The 16,750-nt window shown below is 44.7% G+C and overlaps 1 protein-coding gene across 1 annotated transcript in view; it reads left to right on the top strand.

The window, feature by feature from the left end:
* Nucleotides 1-12,292, top strand: part of dph1 (diphthamide biosynthesis 1) — a 52,684-nt gene extending 40,392 nt beyond the window's left edge. The window contains exons 9-12 of the mRNA XM_071897145.2: nt 1,439-1,539; nt 8,063-8,141; nt 10,885-11,019; nt 11,406-12,292. Coding sequence (XP_071753246.1) covers nt 1,439-1,539; nt 8,063-8,141; nt 10,885-11,019; nt 11,406-11,486 — 396 coding nt within the window. The 3' untranslated portion in view covers nt 11,487-12,292. The remainder of the gene's footprint in view (nt 1-1,438; nt 1,540-8,062; nt 8,142-10,884; nt 11,020-11,405) is intronic.
* The last annotated feature ends 4,458 nt before the right edge of the window (nt 12,293-16,750 follow it).

Genomic DNA, 16,750 nt, shown 5'->3' with positions numbered 1-16,750 from the left:
TGAATGTTGCAGCCAAACAAACCGTAGAAAGTCCCAACCTTAGTCCAGCTGTTGGCCTCAAGGTTCAGTGTATGGGAGAGTATGTAGGTCAAAGTGTGTGTATGCGTGCTTGTGCATTAGGTGCATGTGTGTGTTCATGGGAGAGAAATTCATAGTCTTCATGAGTGCAAGCTAGTATGCGTTAGCATGCACAAGTCTGTCTGGGGGTCCCGATCGATCGACTACAAATCCCTCTCCAGTCAGTCCTCCCCTGCAGCTGCTCCTCCTCCTGCTCTCCCCTCCTCTGCCCTCTCCGAATTCTTTCCTTTGTTCTTTCTCCTCCGTTTGATGTGCCTGCTTTTTGTTTTCCTCTCATGTGTTGTGTTTGTTTGGGAGCCTTTGCCTTCCTCGGCTCATCCTCTCTTTAATTGGTATGCATGGAGGAAGAGGGAGCAAGAGACATCCACAGAGATCTCTGTGGCACCTCAACTTTACCTGTAGATGAGCTAGTTTTAAAGCCAGCACACCCAAGTTTCACGTGTCAGTCCCCATGTCCAAGCCTGTATTGTTGCAATGCTTCTGTTGTTAAATATCCAGACTTAGGAGATAAAGTCAGCATTGATGTTAAAATGTCAACCAGAGAAAGAAAGGGAGAGAAGTTTCATTTTACAGTGGCAGTAGAGGAAGGAAAAAGCTGGGATTTGAATAAAGAGTCCCACCAGCTCTCCCATGGCGATCTGTTGAGATTAAGAAGTGGAGTGTTAGATAACCTCTCAAGTAGGGGGACAGTACTATCTCTGATAAGAGCACAGTCGTAGAAATGTCTCCTGATACTCCTAAGGACAGTGGATATCAGCAAGACTCTTAGCTTTATCTCACCAAAGGAACCTTAAGGGGATCTTTTCACTATTGCCAGGAAGGTATTTGAAGTTGAGGTCCAGAGGGTGGACACATGTGATCACGTCCACACCTTTTACCTTCACCCCTTAACACACTCTTGGGCTGCCTCTTGCATCCTTGAGTAACACCTCAGTCCAAGTACCGAGGCCCACAACTTCAAAGGCAGAGCCAGCATGGGAGCAGAGATCCTTGAATTGGCTCACCGGTTGGATCTATTGATCTTATCGGACGGCGGAGATGGGCTGTCCATGTCCACAGCCATGTTGGATGAGGTTCCAGTCGATGAGAGCTGGAGGAATTGGTCATCGTGATGAGATTGTTAACAGCAGTAGAGCAAAGACTTCTGAAGAACCCCGCATTGAAACTGTTGAATGAGTGTGTGTGTATGTGTGTGCATGTGGAAGCCATGAGCTCTGTGATTTGTAATTCATCGTTTGATTCTGTGCAGTCTCACTTCCACTCCTCCGGACAGAATTGTGTTCGATGTCTGGATGACCGTCCTCGCTGTTGGTCCCTCTTCTCTACCTCCACCGCCTCACTCTTTGTTTTCTCCTTCCAGCACCTGGAGGCCAAGCTCAAGTCATTAGGCAGGTCCTTCACTCGAGTGCTTCTGTCTGAGATTTTCCCCAGCAAGCTGGATCTGATGTCAGATGTGGACGCGTGAGTACAAAGACACACACATGCACACACACACACACACACACACACGCACCCAAACAAGACCCCATTTGGTATTCTTTTAATCATAACTGCCTGACTCTGGCGGGTTAAAATACAATCCACAGCCCACATTCAGCAGAGAAACCTCTTAGTAACTTATTTTTCTCACCGCAGACTTGACCTGCTGGTTTTCTGGGTAGGTTTTCCGTGTCCACACATCATGACTTGCCATAGCCTCAATTAGAAAATTGGAATTCCTGCAGTGTGGCTGCCAAGGGTTACTTCACAAGCATCAAAACTGACATTGCTTTCATTGTCTTTTACACCACGCTTCCTCTTTTGACCCTTAATTTTCTTTGATTGTCAAATTCTCAATCACCACAGTTTCTGTTTGTGATAAAGATTGGTTTATTTATCTTTATCCTGCATGGACCTGTGCAGAACTTTTATGATCAATAGACAAGTAATGACCTAAAAGTTTCAATCAAAAACATTTTAAATGTATTCTATGAGTGTCGTTGCACACGTAATTGGAGAGTCAGCAGAATGCGCGAGTGCACACTTTGTAACAAGGAGCTGACAAACAATAGTCTAAATAGCTTCATAAACATATTTGGCATTCATGTCTTGGTGAGATTCCATAATTTTGCCATCGTAGCAGAAACAAATAGTCCAGCCTAATGAACTTAGATGCTTGAGACAATTTCCTTGGCTTTGACTCGCGGGGCATAGAAGAAAGGAATGCTGTGTATGTGAGTAATCTATCGAAGTGCTTACTGCTCACTACTCTTGCAATAAAGTCAGAGAATAATAATGAGTGCGAAAATAGATTAGCATTGCCCTTGCTCAAGGATGGTGATTTTTTTTTTAGGCTGTTAGTTTTTAGGCTCCACTTTTCTGTTGCATTTTCTTTCTGTTTATCTTAACATCAATCCGAAAGATTTGTTTTACCGACCCTGAACCCACCGGACCGCATGTGAACACGGCACCTGGAGGTTAACCCACACATCGCTTACTCATTCCCTTCACACAGTGTCACATTATCGCTGAGAGACACATGGATCTTGTCTTTGGTACATTTTCCTGATATACATGGTGGGAGGTGATAGCCTGGTTCCAGACTCCTGAATCGCGCCCCGCCCACTCTTCAGATTTTGACGAGCGATTCAGAGAGTCTGGTGTTGCTCTAGTCAACGGCTTGTTCTCGCTCAAAGAAACAATCGAGCTAATCAGCGCCTTTGTGGGCGGGACTATAGTTTGAACCGTTCGTGCAACGGTTTTTCACTGGCGTTTCGGCAGAATAATATTTGTTGGCTCACCACCTTAACCAACATGTTGCCTTTGTCAAAAATGACCAACATTGTTGGTGAAGCTAGTAAATACACCCAGCATCAGTGTCGACTGAAGTAACGTCAGAGTGTCTGGATACGTCAGTCACTAGTGACTGGTTAGGGGACCCCCCCCACACACACACACACACACACACGCACACAGAAAACGGCTACCTAAGAGGCAATCTCAGGCTGAATAATGGAGTGCGAACGAAATGGCCATTCAGTCTGAATATCAGGCCAGGGAGGTGATGAAATACACTTTGCCATCCATCAACTGCCCGGTCATTAAAGGATAATTCTGGTTATTTTCAACCTGGGCCTTATTTTCGTAGCTTTTGCCAAATGTTTGACCATCATGACGATTTTCAATACATGATTGTGTTCCACATTTTGTCACTTACGACGCTGTAGATCTTTATGTAGCTTCAGTTCTCTGGCTGCTCTCCAATACACACTCCAGGGCCAAAGCAAGCTCCCACCATTGGACCCAAAAAGCGAAGCGAAAACACAAAGATCTATTCTAAGTAATTGTATTATTATCGTAAATAGGGCCCAGGTTGAAAATAACCGGAATTATCCTTTAACATCTTTAAAAGCAAACTCTTTAAGTTTCTCAAGTGAAATGTCAACTGCTCAGTCTTCAAGCTGCAGTTGCTCTGATTTATCTGGCTTCCAGCCAGAAGAAAGGAGGGGAAGACGGAGAAAGGGTTAGTGAGACACTGATGTGCAGCCACGGCTCCAATCACACATGCACAGGCACACACACGCACACACGCACACTCCTCACACTCCCTCAGATTGGCCTCTCACTGTGGAGTAATGAGAGGTGTGATGTGTGAGGGAGGAGTGGGTGAGAGAAGGACAGAAGGTCTGAGAGAGATTGAGAGAGAGTTGGAGAGAGAGATAGAGAGATGCAGAGGTAGTTGAGGGGGTTGTGTTGGAAAGAGAGCGATCACAGTAAAAGCATTTTTTTTTCTTCTTTTTTTTGGCTCTGCTCTTGAGACTGAGGTATGAGTACAACCCTGAATTTATGTAAGTCAGGCACGATTCAACCCAACCAAAACAGCCCCTCATCCCAGGCCAAAATTTATTCAAAAAGATCTATTTCAATATCACTTATGCTGTCGATGAAGTGTTAAGAAAAACAAAAAAGTTGGAAAACAAGTTTAAGGCTCATTGATGGCTGTGTATCTTAGAATGCAATGGTGCAAACATTGCATAGTCATGTACCATGGAAGACTGCTGCATTGATGCTATATAATGGGGGCGTTGTCCATGTGAAAGGTGCCATTTCTGTGCCTTAATGAGTCTAAGATGGAGGTGAAGGTGGAAGTGGATGCTTGACAGCCAGCAAAATATGATGGTGGCAGAGACACAGTTCCAACATTGTTTACATAATTAGTCATGATAAGTAGCCATTCAGAGTGAGATTGGACAGCAGCAGATGGCTGTTGGCTGCTTTTATTTTTGTATTGAGATAAGCTCCATTTGTAATGTGTTTGTATTTATCTACAGGTTTTTGTATTTTTGGGGTTTTTCGCACAGCCACTAATCCCCTAGTTTGTAAGGACACAGGCATCCTACAGGAGGGTACAATAAACATTACAAAAGGTCACCAAAAACGCTAGGCTTCTCAAGCTGTGTCGAATCTGGCTATGTTGAAGGAGAGAGAGAGAGAGAGAGAGAGAGAGAGAGAGAGAGAGAGAGAGAGAGAGAGAGAGAGAGAGAAGAGAGAGAGAGAGAGAGAGAGAGAGAAGAGATGAGAGAGAGAGAGAGAGAGAGAGAGAGAGAGAGAGAGAGAGAGAGAGAGAGAGAGAGAGAGAGAGAGAGAGAGAGAGAGAGAGAGAGAGGAGGTGGAAGAAAGAGTGAGAGGAGGTGCTGGTGCTCAGCGCTAGCCTACACAGCACACGGTACAGGGCCCACCCCCAGTCGTTCTCTATCATTAGACACACATACACACGTGCGCATTCATGCACGCACGCATGCACGCACGCATGCACACACACCCACATTATAAAGAGAGAGAGAAACCATTAGCATATGCTCTTAAGTGTGTAATTAGGCTATCCCCAGGCCGGTTTTAAACCATTGTACAGATATCTGCGCACCACACACACTTATCTCAACTAGACCGCAAATACCCCACAATGCATTGTGGCCTTTTATTTTTCTGTGTGAATTTTCCTTTTCATAGCACCATTGGAATGAACTTCCTTGTTTTAATTCAATTAAGTTTGCTGTTAAAGGTGAATGCTTGCCGTTTTTCTCCGGTGTTGAAAGGTTAATTGTTTTTGCTTTTGGTGGGTCAGGACGGTGAGTATAATTGAAGCACAGCCATGCAGGTGAAGGTCCCACTAACAGTGTCAGGGTGTAATGGGCCACAAAGGGTAATGTAGCGAGGCCAGGGCTGAAGCTCACATTGCATAGCAACACTAGAAGTCATGTGGCTTTAGCTTTACATATCACCGTGCAGCCCTTCCCAGTCCTGCTCCTTTAGTACCCTATGCTGTTGCGTCCTATTCCTCTTATCCTAGTATATCTCTTTCTCTGGAAGGGGTCTTCTCACCAGGTTTAACAGGAGTCTTTGTAGAGGGACTGGAGAGACGCAATCCTCATCAACCCTCTATTATCGCTAACTTAATTTCTAAAGAGTAGACATCACCAAGCCTGCACTTGCTCTCTGACTGTCCTTCATTAGATATAAACACAGACATTTCAATCTCCCTCACCTTGGATCAGTACACCAGCTATATTACAGTTAATCCCAGCTAGGGAATAATTGAGAAAATGAGGCTCATCTGGAGGATAAGACCACTGCCAACATCCTCTCTCTCTCTCTCTCTCTCTCTCTCTCTCTCTCTCTCTCTCTCTGCATCTCTCGCTCTCTTCCTCCCTCCTCTCTCTTTCTGTTTCTCTGTGCCCCATGGTGTAGGGTCTTTACTGTGTTGGGCAGATTCAAGGCCAGATATTGGCTGGAAATTAAATTTGGACAGCATGCTGCGGGCACTACCTGGCATGGCACCGTGCGTGAATTATACAGAGCTGTACCATTCAGTCTGTGTGCTAATATTAGCAGAGTCCCTTCTGGCACCAGGTGCCAATCAGCTATCTGCTCCTTAGGAGCATCCTCTCTGTCTCCCCTTTCATGCTTCCTGTCTTTCACTCCTCCAGACCCTTCCCTCTATGCTAGCCCCAAGGATTTTGTGGAGTGTTATGTTGCTTATTATGCATCACCCTCCCTCTGTTACCACTCCCAGTGCTCCATTCAGCCTGTACTACAGATCTGCACATGCATAGATACGGTAGAGACACACTTGTGAATATACACATACAGATGCATACAAGCACACAGAAATGCAAGTAGCACATACACAGGTGTACATGTACACACACACACAAATACACACAGCCACACACAAACTGTCAGTCTCTCTCTGTAATTGGAGTCTTCTGAGCCTGTGTGTATGGGCTAAGGCCATTTTGATGCATGTGCATTGTTTTGCTAGGCTAAAGGGCTCCGGTGTGAATAGCAGCTGATAGACCTAAAGGTCATATTTCAACTTCCACTTCTCCATCTCAACTCAGCATCCAAACTTAGGTCTGATGAGACCAGTGCTGGCAAAATACCTCTGACTCAGCTGGCTCTCAAATTAGGAGGATGAATAAGAACTCAGTTTTGGGGCGGGGGGGGCGACATTTGGAGAAAAAAAAGTGTTATTTGAAAATGAGAAAATGCCATGCGTTTGCCCTGAGGGGGAAGAATATTTCTGTGACAGAAAACGGAGTGGAGCGAGAGTCAACGGTACAATCAATTCTGCAGTTCAGAAACGGTGCGAAAGTTGGGAAATGAAGAATAGACAGATGGGGAATTTGATGCAGTAGCTTAGGCATTAAAGTACTCAAGCGATTATTCTTATGGATGGCTAGTGTTTTCTCTCTGCTTTTCTGAGTGCCTAGACACCTATGCAGAAATCTTAAATAGATGTATTTGTATTGGCATTTACCTAGATCACTAGCATTATCTCCAGGGCTTTTATATATGCTGCAGCTCACTTCATAGTTGTCAATATTTCTGATGCGGCTCCATCATTAGGATTAGGGACAAGGGAGGGTCCGCTCCCTCAGTGGAGATGGGGCCGTGGATAACATTGATCTGTGAAAGCTAACCCTGTAGCCCCAGCCGCTTCTCCTCGTCTCCATCCTCCCATTGTTCATTCTTCCCTCCAGCTGTTTACATCCACGCCCTCCTCATCCCTCTCTCATGCGTTTGCCAAGATAAACACTTTCCTCCCTGCCAATCTTCCTCCTCTCCGCCGCCTCTGTTCTCTCCGCTCTTGGTCGTGTCTCTTTCCCTCCCTCTGTTTCTTCTTCATCTCTCTTTCTCCCTATCGCCATATATCTATGTCCTTATCTTTCTCTCTCTTTCTTTCTCTCTCTCTCTCTCTCTCTCTCTCTCCCCCCCTGTCTCTCTCACACATACCCCCCTCACCCAACCCACCCCACCCCCTACCCCCCCCCCCCCCCCCCCCCCTGTCTGCCAGCTATGTAGGCTAGCTCCGTGGAGACCGGGCTGGTGCAGCTTTTTTATTCGCACTCACCTAACCTCTCCCTCCTTTTCTTTCACTGCATTTCTCTTCTTTTCACCTCTCTTCACTTCTTTCCTTGTTTTTTTCTGTTTATGATGCCCCCCCCTCTTCCTCCCCCCTTTCCTCCTCCTCCTCCATCTCCCCCCATCATCTTTTCAGCATCCCTCCTTCAGTGGCTGGCTACGCATTCAGACGGTGTAGCGCGCCTGTCTTTAGAGCTGTTGCAAATCAGGACAGATCTTTCCAACAGATGCTGGAGATCAGGTGGAGGGAGGCTCCGCGCACAACCCATTGCACCACGTATCCACATGCAACGTGCAGTCGCAGATGTGCCTTGCCTCTCTAATACCATCCCTGTCTCTCTTTCTCTCTCTGACTGTCTCTCCCTCTCTCTCTCTCTCTGTTTTTCTTGCACACACTCGCTCATGAATATACATATTCACTCGGGCACACTTTGTCGACACACAGTATATTCTGTATCCCTTGATCCTTGCATTCTGACACCTGTGCCGAAGCACTAAAAAGACTTCTCTCTCCCTCCCTCCCTCTCTCTCTCTGTCTCTGCCTCCATCCTCCTCCCTTTCCTTGCCATCTCTCCTGCAGGTGGGTCCAGATCGCTTGTCCACGTCTCTCTATCGATTGGGGCACAGCCTTCTCCAAACCCCTGCTGTCTCCATACGAGGTAAACACGCACCTTATAGTTACTCGGCGAGATCAGCTGTCACTCATTGATCAAAGGAGGACAAGCATGCATTGCACGTACACTCGCAAACACACAAATACACACCGACCTTCGCTACGCTTACACAGAGCCCTTGACAGAAGCCCTGCTGGAGCAGCCACCAAGGTAAAGTACAGCAGGATATGCAGACTGCTACAATGTTAAGTATGGGAAAGTGGCGTCTCATGTTCAAATGGCTGGTAAATTTACATAGCACTCATCAGGCCTGCTTGTCCTGGAGTTGGAGCTGGAGTAGCGCTCTGCTCTCCGGTGAGCGCAGGCCTCTTTCCTTCTCTCTTTCTCTCTTCTCTCTCTCTGTCTCTCTCCCTCTCGCTCTCTTTCTCTCGCTCTCCCTCCACTCCTCAGTTTTTCCCTGTCTATCCCTCTCTCCCTCCCTCTCTGCCTGGCAGACAGCACACACACAGAGCAGCAGCACATGAGACTAGCTCCCCCTGCTGGCTGCAGGACTGCACAGTCCCCCAAGCGGTCTTGTTTTTCTAATGGGAGAGAGATGGATCGGATAGCAACACGTAAAGATCCATTTCAAAGCAAATGTTTGTTTGTGTGCTACTGCAGCTGGGGTAGCGAGTGCGAAGACAGGCTTGCTTTGTGATAGGTTTGGCAGTAATGGGCTATTATCTGACTTGGCTGGGTTGCACTTGATGTCAACTATTAATTCAATCAATCATTTTTCTCGAAGATGTGCCAGTGATTTGAACCTTTATGAAATGGCTCCAAGGGAATTGCTGTCTTGAATATTAGGTCCCGATATGAAACGGTGGATGTTGTCTTATGACTACATCTTCGCGTACACCATACCACTGATATTGCCTTAGTGAATGCACATATATTTCAGAATGAAGCCATTAAGAATAATGATAGCATACATCGCATCTACACGTAAAATTGATTGTAATGCTTTTTGCCTTGTATTGTTTTGATTGAGGTCTACAAAGCAGAATTACAGTCAGTCCTTTGGAGGTGATAGTGCTGAAGAATGGCACAAGAAAAAACAAGTCTGAAATTTGCCCTGCTGTAATGGGGATAGTGGCAATTTGTTTTCATAAGGGTCTTTATAGTAGAGCTCACTCTGCGCTCCGTGGCAGCTACTTGGTAACGATATACACGCTTTTAAATGATTTGCATCTACATCTGTATCTATATGTGTGCGTGTGTAGTTGTGATAAGTCTTAATTCACCCCATCTCTTCCCTATTAATGCTATATATCTCGATGCACAGCGCTTTTCTCTGTGGCATTTAGAATGAAGATGAAGACGAACGAGATGGGAGGGTGCAGTGAGCAAGGAGGGGGAGGGGGGGGCAGCGTTTATTTTCAGTGCGTCTCATGTTATATTTATAGTCAATAAGACACACTTGGCTTTCCTGTCAGAGCGGGGATTAGCAGAAGAAGCTAGCTTCCACAGAGAGAGGCAGTTGGAGTGAGAGGGGCGAGGAGGAGAGCAGAGGGCAGAGGCTAGAGGAAGAGAAACGAGGGAAAGGAGGAATAAGGGTGGGAGAGAAGAGGAGAAAATGAAGTAGACTTTACCTAGAGGATGTTTGGGGGAAGGAAGGAAAATAACGAAGAGGATGAAAGGTTTATTCCAGTATCCAACATGGTGCAATAAGCCTCAGAAGTTTGTTTGGGAAGAAAGGGCCATGGGATTTTAGTTGACTGTTTATGACATTTTTAATAGTTGGATATGAAAGAAAGAAAGATGGATTTATTATTCAAGGCCAGATATTGGCTTTGAATTTGGAACAAAAGAAAAAACCTCGATTAGCTTCATGTCTAATACTTGTTTAGTGCAAGAAAATCCATATTCAATTAAATGTAGAGCTATCTATATTGTTGCAATGAAGGTATGTAAAATCAGTTTGCAGGAGTGTTTTGCTATTTTGCTTTGATTAAAGATGCAATATGTAGCTTTTGGCAGAGCGCTGCCTTGCATGTTATCAATGTTGGTAGCAGCTGACCATCCTCTCGTAAAATAACCTAGCAGCTACACTCAAGTTGTGCAACGACGATGAATTACATCCCTCTAGAAGAGAGATTTACGAGGTTCAAGGTGCTTTTTTTCATGCCCTCCCTAGCCTCCAGCTAAAGTGCTGTAGTGGGGCAAAGCGGTGTTCTCTGATGATTGGTTTTGGCGTTTCATTTATTGATTTCACTTGCTTCATTATTACATTTTAGTCATAATTCATTAATCCCCAAAGGTATGGAGTTATGCATGTTAGGCCTTGGCATACAAATAGAGTTTCATTCATTTATTCATCTGTTCATTCTCTCCTTCAATCAGTATCAGTATTCAGAGGCCCTTCTCTTCCATATGGAGTATTCTCAGCGCTTATGTCATAGCACGATCATGCCAGTGCTGTTGTTCTCCTCCAACAGCTGTTGTGTCATGCAGTGCAGCTGCATAGGGATAATGTGACAACTCTGCCTATTATCCAAGCTTAATATTATGACACCTGTCTTGTCTGCGTAGTCAGTCTGTCTCTTCTTCTCATCATCCTCTGGTGTTTTACTGCTGGATTGCCAAAAAACTGCATAAACAGCCCCAGCTAACAGGGACCAAGAGCAGAGCCACAGTCGCACCACTGGGCTCATATCTCATTTTTAGCATTTTAAGCGTGTTTTTTGACTTTATAAGTGATTATCTGTGTCTGTCTATCTATCTATGTCACTCTCTTTCTTTCTCTCAGGCTGCTGTGGCTTTGCAGCAGGTGGGTTGGCAGGAAACCTACCCCATGGACTTCTACTCCAATCAGAGCCTGGGGCCATGGGCGCCCAACCACCCTGACAACCAACCAGCGCGGCCCGCCCGCAGACAGACCCAGGTGACCAGGGGCAGCAGATAAAAGAATGAATGACAGGAGCAATACAGGGGAGGGGGAGGGAGAGCGGGTAAGGAGTGAAGCCACATAGCGGCAGTGTGCGTTTCATGGCTTTTATCAGAGCTCAGAGTGTCGCCACACTGACACCCAGTGGCACAGCGGCAACAGGACAGGTATCTGGACATCTCTCTTTAGCGGCATAGTTGTGACCTTGACCTTGATGTGCAGCACAAGTATTCTCATTTGTTTTAAAAGAAAATGGCCATTGGGTAATATTTAGTTGATTCCTGCATGAATGCACCCTGCAGTAGCCATATTACTACTAATCTGTCTGAGGTAGGTCCTGTCACTATTCCAAGTGTTAATGCTCTCCCACTGCCTGTCTGCAGAAACGTGGCTCGGAGCCAGCCCTTCCTACCAAGCAGTGTGGACAGAACCAGTGCGCCCCCTGTGGCTGTCAAGCGGAATGACCCGTAACGGCCAGCGCTGTCTTTGACTCGTCTCGTACCACTGCCTCTGTCAGGCTAACTGCCGGAGCGAGGGCAGGCCAGAGTGGGCATTTGTCCAGACAGTCTATCAAGAGGCAAAGATGAAGTCAGAGGGACTCCGAGCCCCTTTTTAAAATGGATTACCAGCAATGAATATTCCCTCATCTTACCGCACAGCAGATAAAACCAAATGTATTGCTCTTATTCACTTTTTCTGGATGTATGTTGAGCACAAAACAGACAAAATAGAGAGAATTGCTTGTGTGTGTTCGCGCATGTTGGCGTGTGTCAAATTCCCGCGGAGGAGCTGTCGTCTACCACAGCACTGATAAAGGAGTTCATCCTCTGCAGGGAGTTGTTTGTGCCTTTCTTAACACAGACGGGGCTTCTGCGGTTGTTGGAGAGAGAGAGAGACAGTGAGGAGTGAGATGACCTTGAGCATGTTCTGTGGAATTAAAGTGTTTGTTAATGTGGGTGGCTTTAGGCAAATGCAATCCACTTGTCCCTGGATCAAGTGCTGGATGCTGTCAACCACTTAAAATAGTTTCCCTTCACGCCATATTTCAAAGACAGACATGACTACTGGTGGAATCCTGTATGATGCACTTGATTTGATGTACAAGACTTTTCACAAGAATGTTCTTTCAGCTTGCTACTGAAATGTGTAACTGCACCTGAATTGAATAAGAAACCCTTAATATAAATGATATAACGCTGTTCCTCTTAATGCGTATCTTCTCATTTTGCTAATCAAATTATGAAACAATAAAACGAATGATGTAACCTTGCGCCTTGTACCCGTGTTTTTAATTGTACCGACAAATACGATAAATAAGCAGTGCGATGCCGAAGCGATGAGTAGTTTATGAGGCCGAGAGGTATGTGTTCCTGGATGCGTGCAGTGTTAGTCACGACTGCTCTCCATCCTCATTATTTATTGATGGAGGAGTCTGTCAATAAAAAAAACATTCTACTGCTGTTTGGCTGCTACAACAGCCACTGATTGACAGCAGTGTACTGTGGCCTCAGCTGATCTGGGGAACCTGTGTCTCTTCCCAGGCGTAGCACATTGCAGTATATCGTCTTATGTGGTTATGATCCTCCTTCAAGTTGGAAATGATTTGCCTGGGCTTCTCTAGTCAGATACTCCCTCTACTTTCCTCCGCCATATCTCCTTGGCAACAGGGGCCAGTGTGATACAGCCCGTCCTGCCAGATGCCCATGTTCTCATGATGTGCGTCACATGACCCACTAGTGGCTGTTCTGTTTTTTTTTGCTACAGTATGTGATGAAGGCTGGTCCAGAATAAATTATTGGCAAGCAGAGCTCTCTCAGCTGATGTTTGATTTATTGCCGTACAGTATCAGGAGAGAGGGAGAAGAGCAGTTTCATTAGAGAATAAACCCTCTTTTCTCTTCATCTTAAGTATACAAAGTTGTTTTCAATCTTGGAGTCTAACGATTGATTGGCTTTTATTTTCAAACAATGGCAAAAGAGGGCATTTTTCAAAAAATGCCCTAGCTGACAAGTAGACCAACCTGTCTGTGATGGGGTTTGAATTTTAACCATTATATACACAATAGATGGCAAAAATTGGCTATTAGGGACAGTGGAGCCAATTTTAACACAGTTCAATATTAACGGGTCCTTTTTTTAAGCAATAGGCTTATAATGACTTGGTTAGATCAGCAGTGTCCAGTGCAGAGAATGGTCTCCCTGTAAAAAATAAGTTTCTCCATTCTGTCCATGTTTGTAGAAGTGCACATAGTTGTACTTTATTGATTCCTGTCATATTTGTTGTAATTTTTTACTTGTGCAAAATAAAATAAGAAAAAAAGTGAGTCATAATGTTCCTGTAATGTTTCTCTGTCACACACCTCAGATCAATGTTCCAGGATCCCAAAAACAAACCGAAATCGAACCCATCTAGTACTTAAAGGTTTGGATACTAGTTGTGAAAATTCCTCTGCTTGACCTTGGATGTTGACTGGTAAGCATGCCACTGCTGAATGCTTTCGCAATCAAAAATATTGTGAAATATTCTTGTAAACATATCCAGTAAGTGTGAAATTGAAATTAATTATTAACATACAGTAGATGTTTATGGCATTTATTTTGGGCAGATCATAAACATGTATGCATGAAGGTCAGATTCAGTGCACACAGTATTGTATGCTTCTATTACCTGAATGTGTTGTTATTATCCCCAGCTGCAGCCTATAACATTCTAAGCTGCTTGGTCTTTATGCTTGGCTGCTTGGTTTAATACTATACAATGAACTCATTTACAAAAGCATAATTCCTCTCGGTAGAAAACATAATAGAGTTACTGTCTGAAAGAAGAAAAATATTGTCTGTCTAGCTTACCCAGTCTGTGTAAATTATAGAAAAAACAAAATGGTGGAGTTGCACCCAACCCTCCTGAACTCAGTGAAAGTGAATTCCTGAGTAGTGTGATGGATCTATTTCAAAGCATATTGTGGTTACTTGATTTGGCTCATGGAAGCAAACTAATAGGGGGGTTAGACCTGAAACCTAATGAGGCTCTGATCCGCAGATCTGTTTCAGCTCTGCCAGCCGCAGACAGGCAGCTCTGTGAGTCATTTAAACCCCAGTCAGCCTGGCCTGTTTCCACACATTCATTACTGGCTGTACCTCAACTCCACCTCACCGACCACTAGGTGGCACTATTTGCATGACTTGTTCGCAGTCCTGTGATGCATTCGAATCACACACTTTTCACTGTATCCTTAAGGCTATGTTGAGTATGGCAGTGCGTGAGTGTGTGTGTGTGTGCATGGAGGAGTGCAAGTACCCAGTGTGCATTTGTAGCTGGTGTGTGCAACTGTTTCCAGATGTGCTTGGAATGTGACTCCACGCTCCTTCATCTTCCTTGGCATCCCTCCTCCCGCCCGCCACCCCCTCACCCTGAATGTTTCTGCCATCGCACTTCCTCCGCCATCAGCACCCGGCTTCCTGTCCCGAGGGCAGGGTCGGCCGCAGAGAGTTTGTGGACGGGTTACGGGTGTTATGACTGTGTATACATCCTCTACAGAGACCCCAGGTTTGAATCATCCTGGAGGCTTTGCTTAACACAACAGGTGCTCAGGTCACTTACTGGTCACAGTGATATCGATATGACTGCACAGTTAGCTGGTTGCCATTGGTGCCCAGCACTTGTTTGCGTAGCCTACAGCAGTGGCCTTTCTATGACTCAAATGTCATCAGCTAATGCACTCTCAACAACAATCGCACATCATCAAACGTCCCAAGGACTTGATTGAATTACTGTAGCATATTTTCAGCTAATATGAAATGTTTGCCTCAGTTACCGTTTGCCTGCTACCTGCGAGTGAGGAAAACATGTCAGTACCCGTGATGTATCTGGTTGTTTATTTCGGTGACCATGGGAAAGGCTGAGTCACAGCAGTCTCTCCCTGTCCCCTCCTCCCCTCCTCCTCCATTGTCAGTGACCCCATCTGTTCAGCACCTTCCTGCGTGTTGACTCGGAGGTCAACGCAAGTTTACATTTACCCACTCACCGGGCAAATGCATTATCCCGAGCTTTTTATCATGGGCGAGCTTTCAATTTGTCACCCATGTGTTTATTATTGTTGGAATATTTTCTGTCCAAAATTAAGATCCGACCTGAACGCAAAAAAAGGACTGTTATTTGACAGAAGTTTTGAAATTCTCTTTTATGACTCATCGTACCACAACAAAAATAAAGGAGGAGAGGAGGAGATTTGTTTCGCAACTTTGTTTTTGCGTCTTTCTTTTTTTTTTTCCATCAGAGTAGCTTTGAGGCTGTGTGTGACTTCAGGCAGCCACATGTGACTGGGGCTGTGCTGGGGAAGGAGTGGCTGTAGAGGACATGTAGGCTATATAAGACCCAAAACCGAGTATCATACAAGTCTGTCTCTCTCCCTCTATCTCTCTACCTCTCTCTCAGCCATGTCTCTATGTATTTTTTCTATTTCCTCTCTATTTGTCCCTCCACCCCCTCCCCTGGATTACGTTAGAACCTAACAGAACGACGACAACGAAGGCTGACTTGGTTGAACTTGTGCCTGTACTTACATCTGTCAAGGCATTCTGTAGGTGGGTGAGAAACTATTGAGAGAACAGGCAAAAAATCAATGCTCAGCTACAGAGGAATGCTGCTTGAAATATTTATGTGAATATGCTGTGGCAGTAATGAATGGATGATGTGCAATGTGTTAGTGCATGTGTGACTTCAATTTCAGATGAAGGGCCTATAAGATGAGCTGCATGCTGTCAGTCTACAAGCTGTCTCTGCCTGATTCAGACACTAAAAGGCTTCTGAAGTAGCACCCATTGAGGTCGTGTCGTTTTTACTTGAAATTGTATTACTGACAGAAAGCCTATCTTAGCCACATCACATGACACAGCTTATCTTAGTCCAAAAATGAGTTGAGTGTTATCATAGTGTGACCGTGAGTTAACTCGTGGGCTGGACTGGCAAGCCTGACAGGTCTGGGCACCACTGATCTATTGTGTCTTGCTGCCACATCTGGCCACTTGGCATCAGGCCGACAGACAAAGAAAGGGCAAAAGAGGCGTTTGGTACATAAATAAAATAAAACAAAGAGAGCTGTTCTCTTAAGGGAGAGGATCAGATTGAAGTGAGAACAGTGATGCTGTGATATTGACCCAAGGTCCCGGTGTATATCTACACTACCAGTCAAAAGTTTGGACACACCACATTTTTCTTTATTTTTGCTATTTTCCACATTTTAGAATAATACTAAAGACATAAAAATTATGACATAACACAAATGGAATTATGCAGTTACCAAAAAAAGTGTTAAACAAATTAAAACTATCTTATATTTTAGATTCTTTAAAGTAGCCGCCCTTTGCCTTGGTAAAGGCAAAGGCTTTGGAAAGAAATTCATACATAGGCATCAACTTCACTATTTATATTTGTCTAAGAAACAAATTTCAAGCATTTAAGCATAAGCCTTTAGATCACAATGGCTTTAAGAGAATGAAAAACATAGTACATTCACGCAGGTATGTCGACACTTTTGACTGGTAGTGTATGTTCAAAGGTAGTGAATTTCTCAGTTAAAACAGAATAATTTGATTTGGCTTATTGAAATAAAATGCTAGTAAGGATGTAAATTAATTTGTAATGTTTTTTTATTAACTGCTCCCCTCGCTCCAGATCCCTGTGGAAATTTGAACAATAAATGATTATGTCTAGAGGCTGCTTTCCGTCT

Source organism: Centroberyx gerrardi, chromosome 6, assembly GCF_048128805.1.
Source record: "Centroberyx gerrardi isolate f3 chromosome 6, fCenGer3.hap1.cur.20231027, whole genome shotgun sequence".
NCBI classification, from domain to species: Eukaryota; Metazoa; Chordata; class Actinopteri; order Beryciformes; family Berycidae; genus Centroberyx; species Centroberyx gerrardi.
This window is presented reverse-complemented; position numbering and strand designations above follow the sequence as displayed.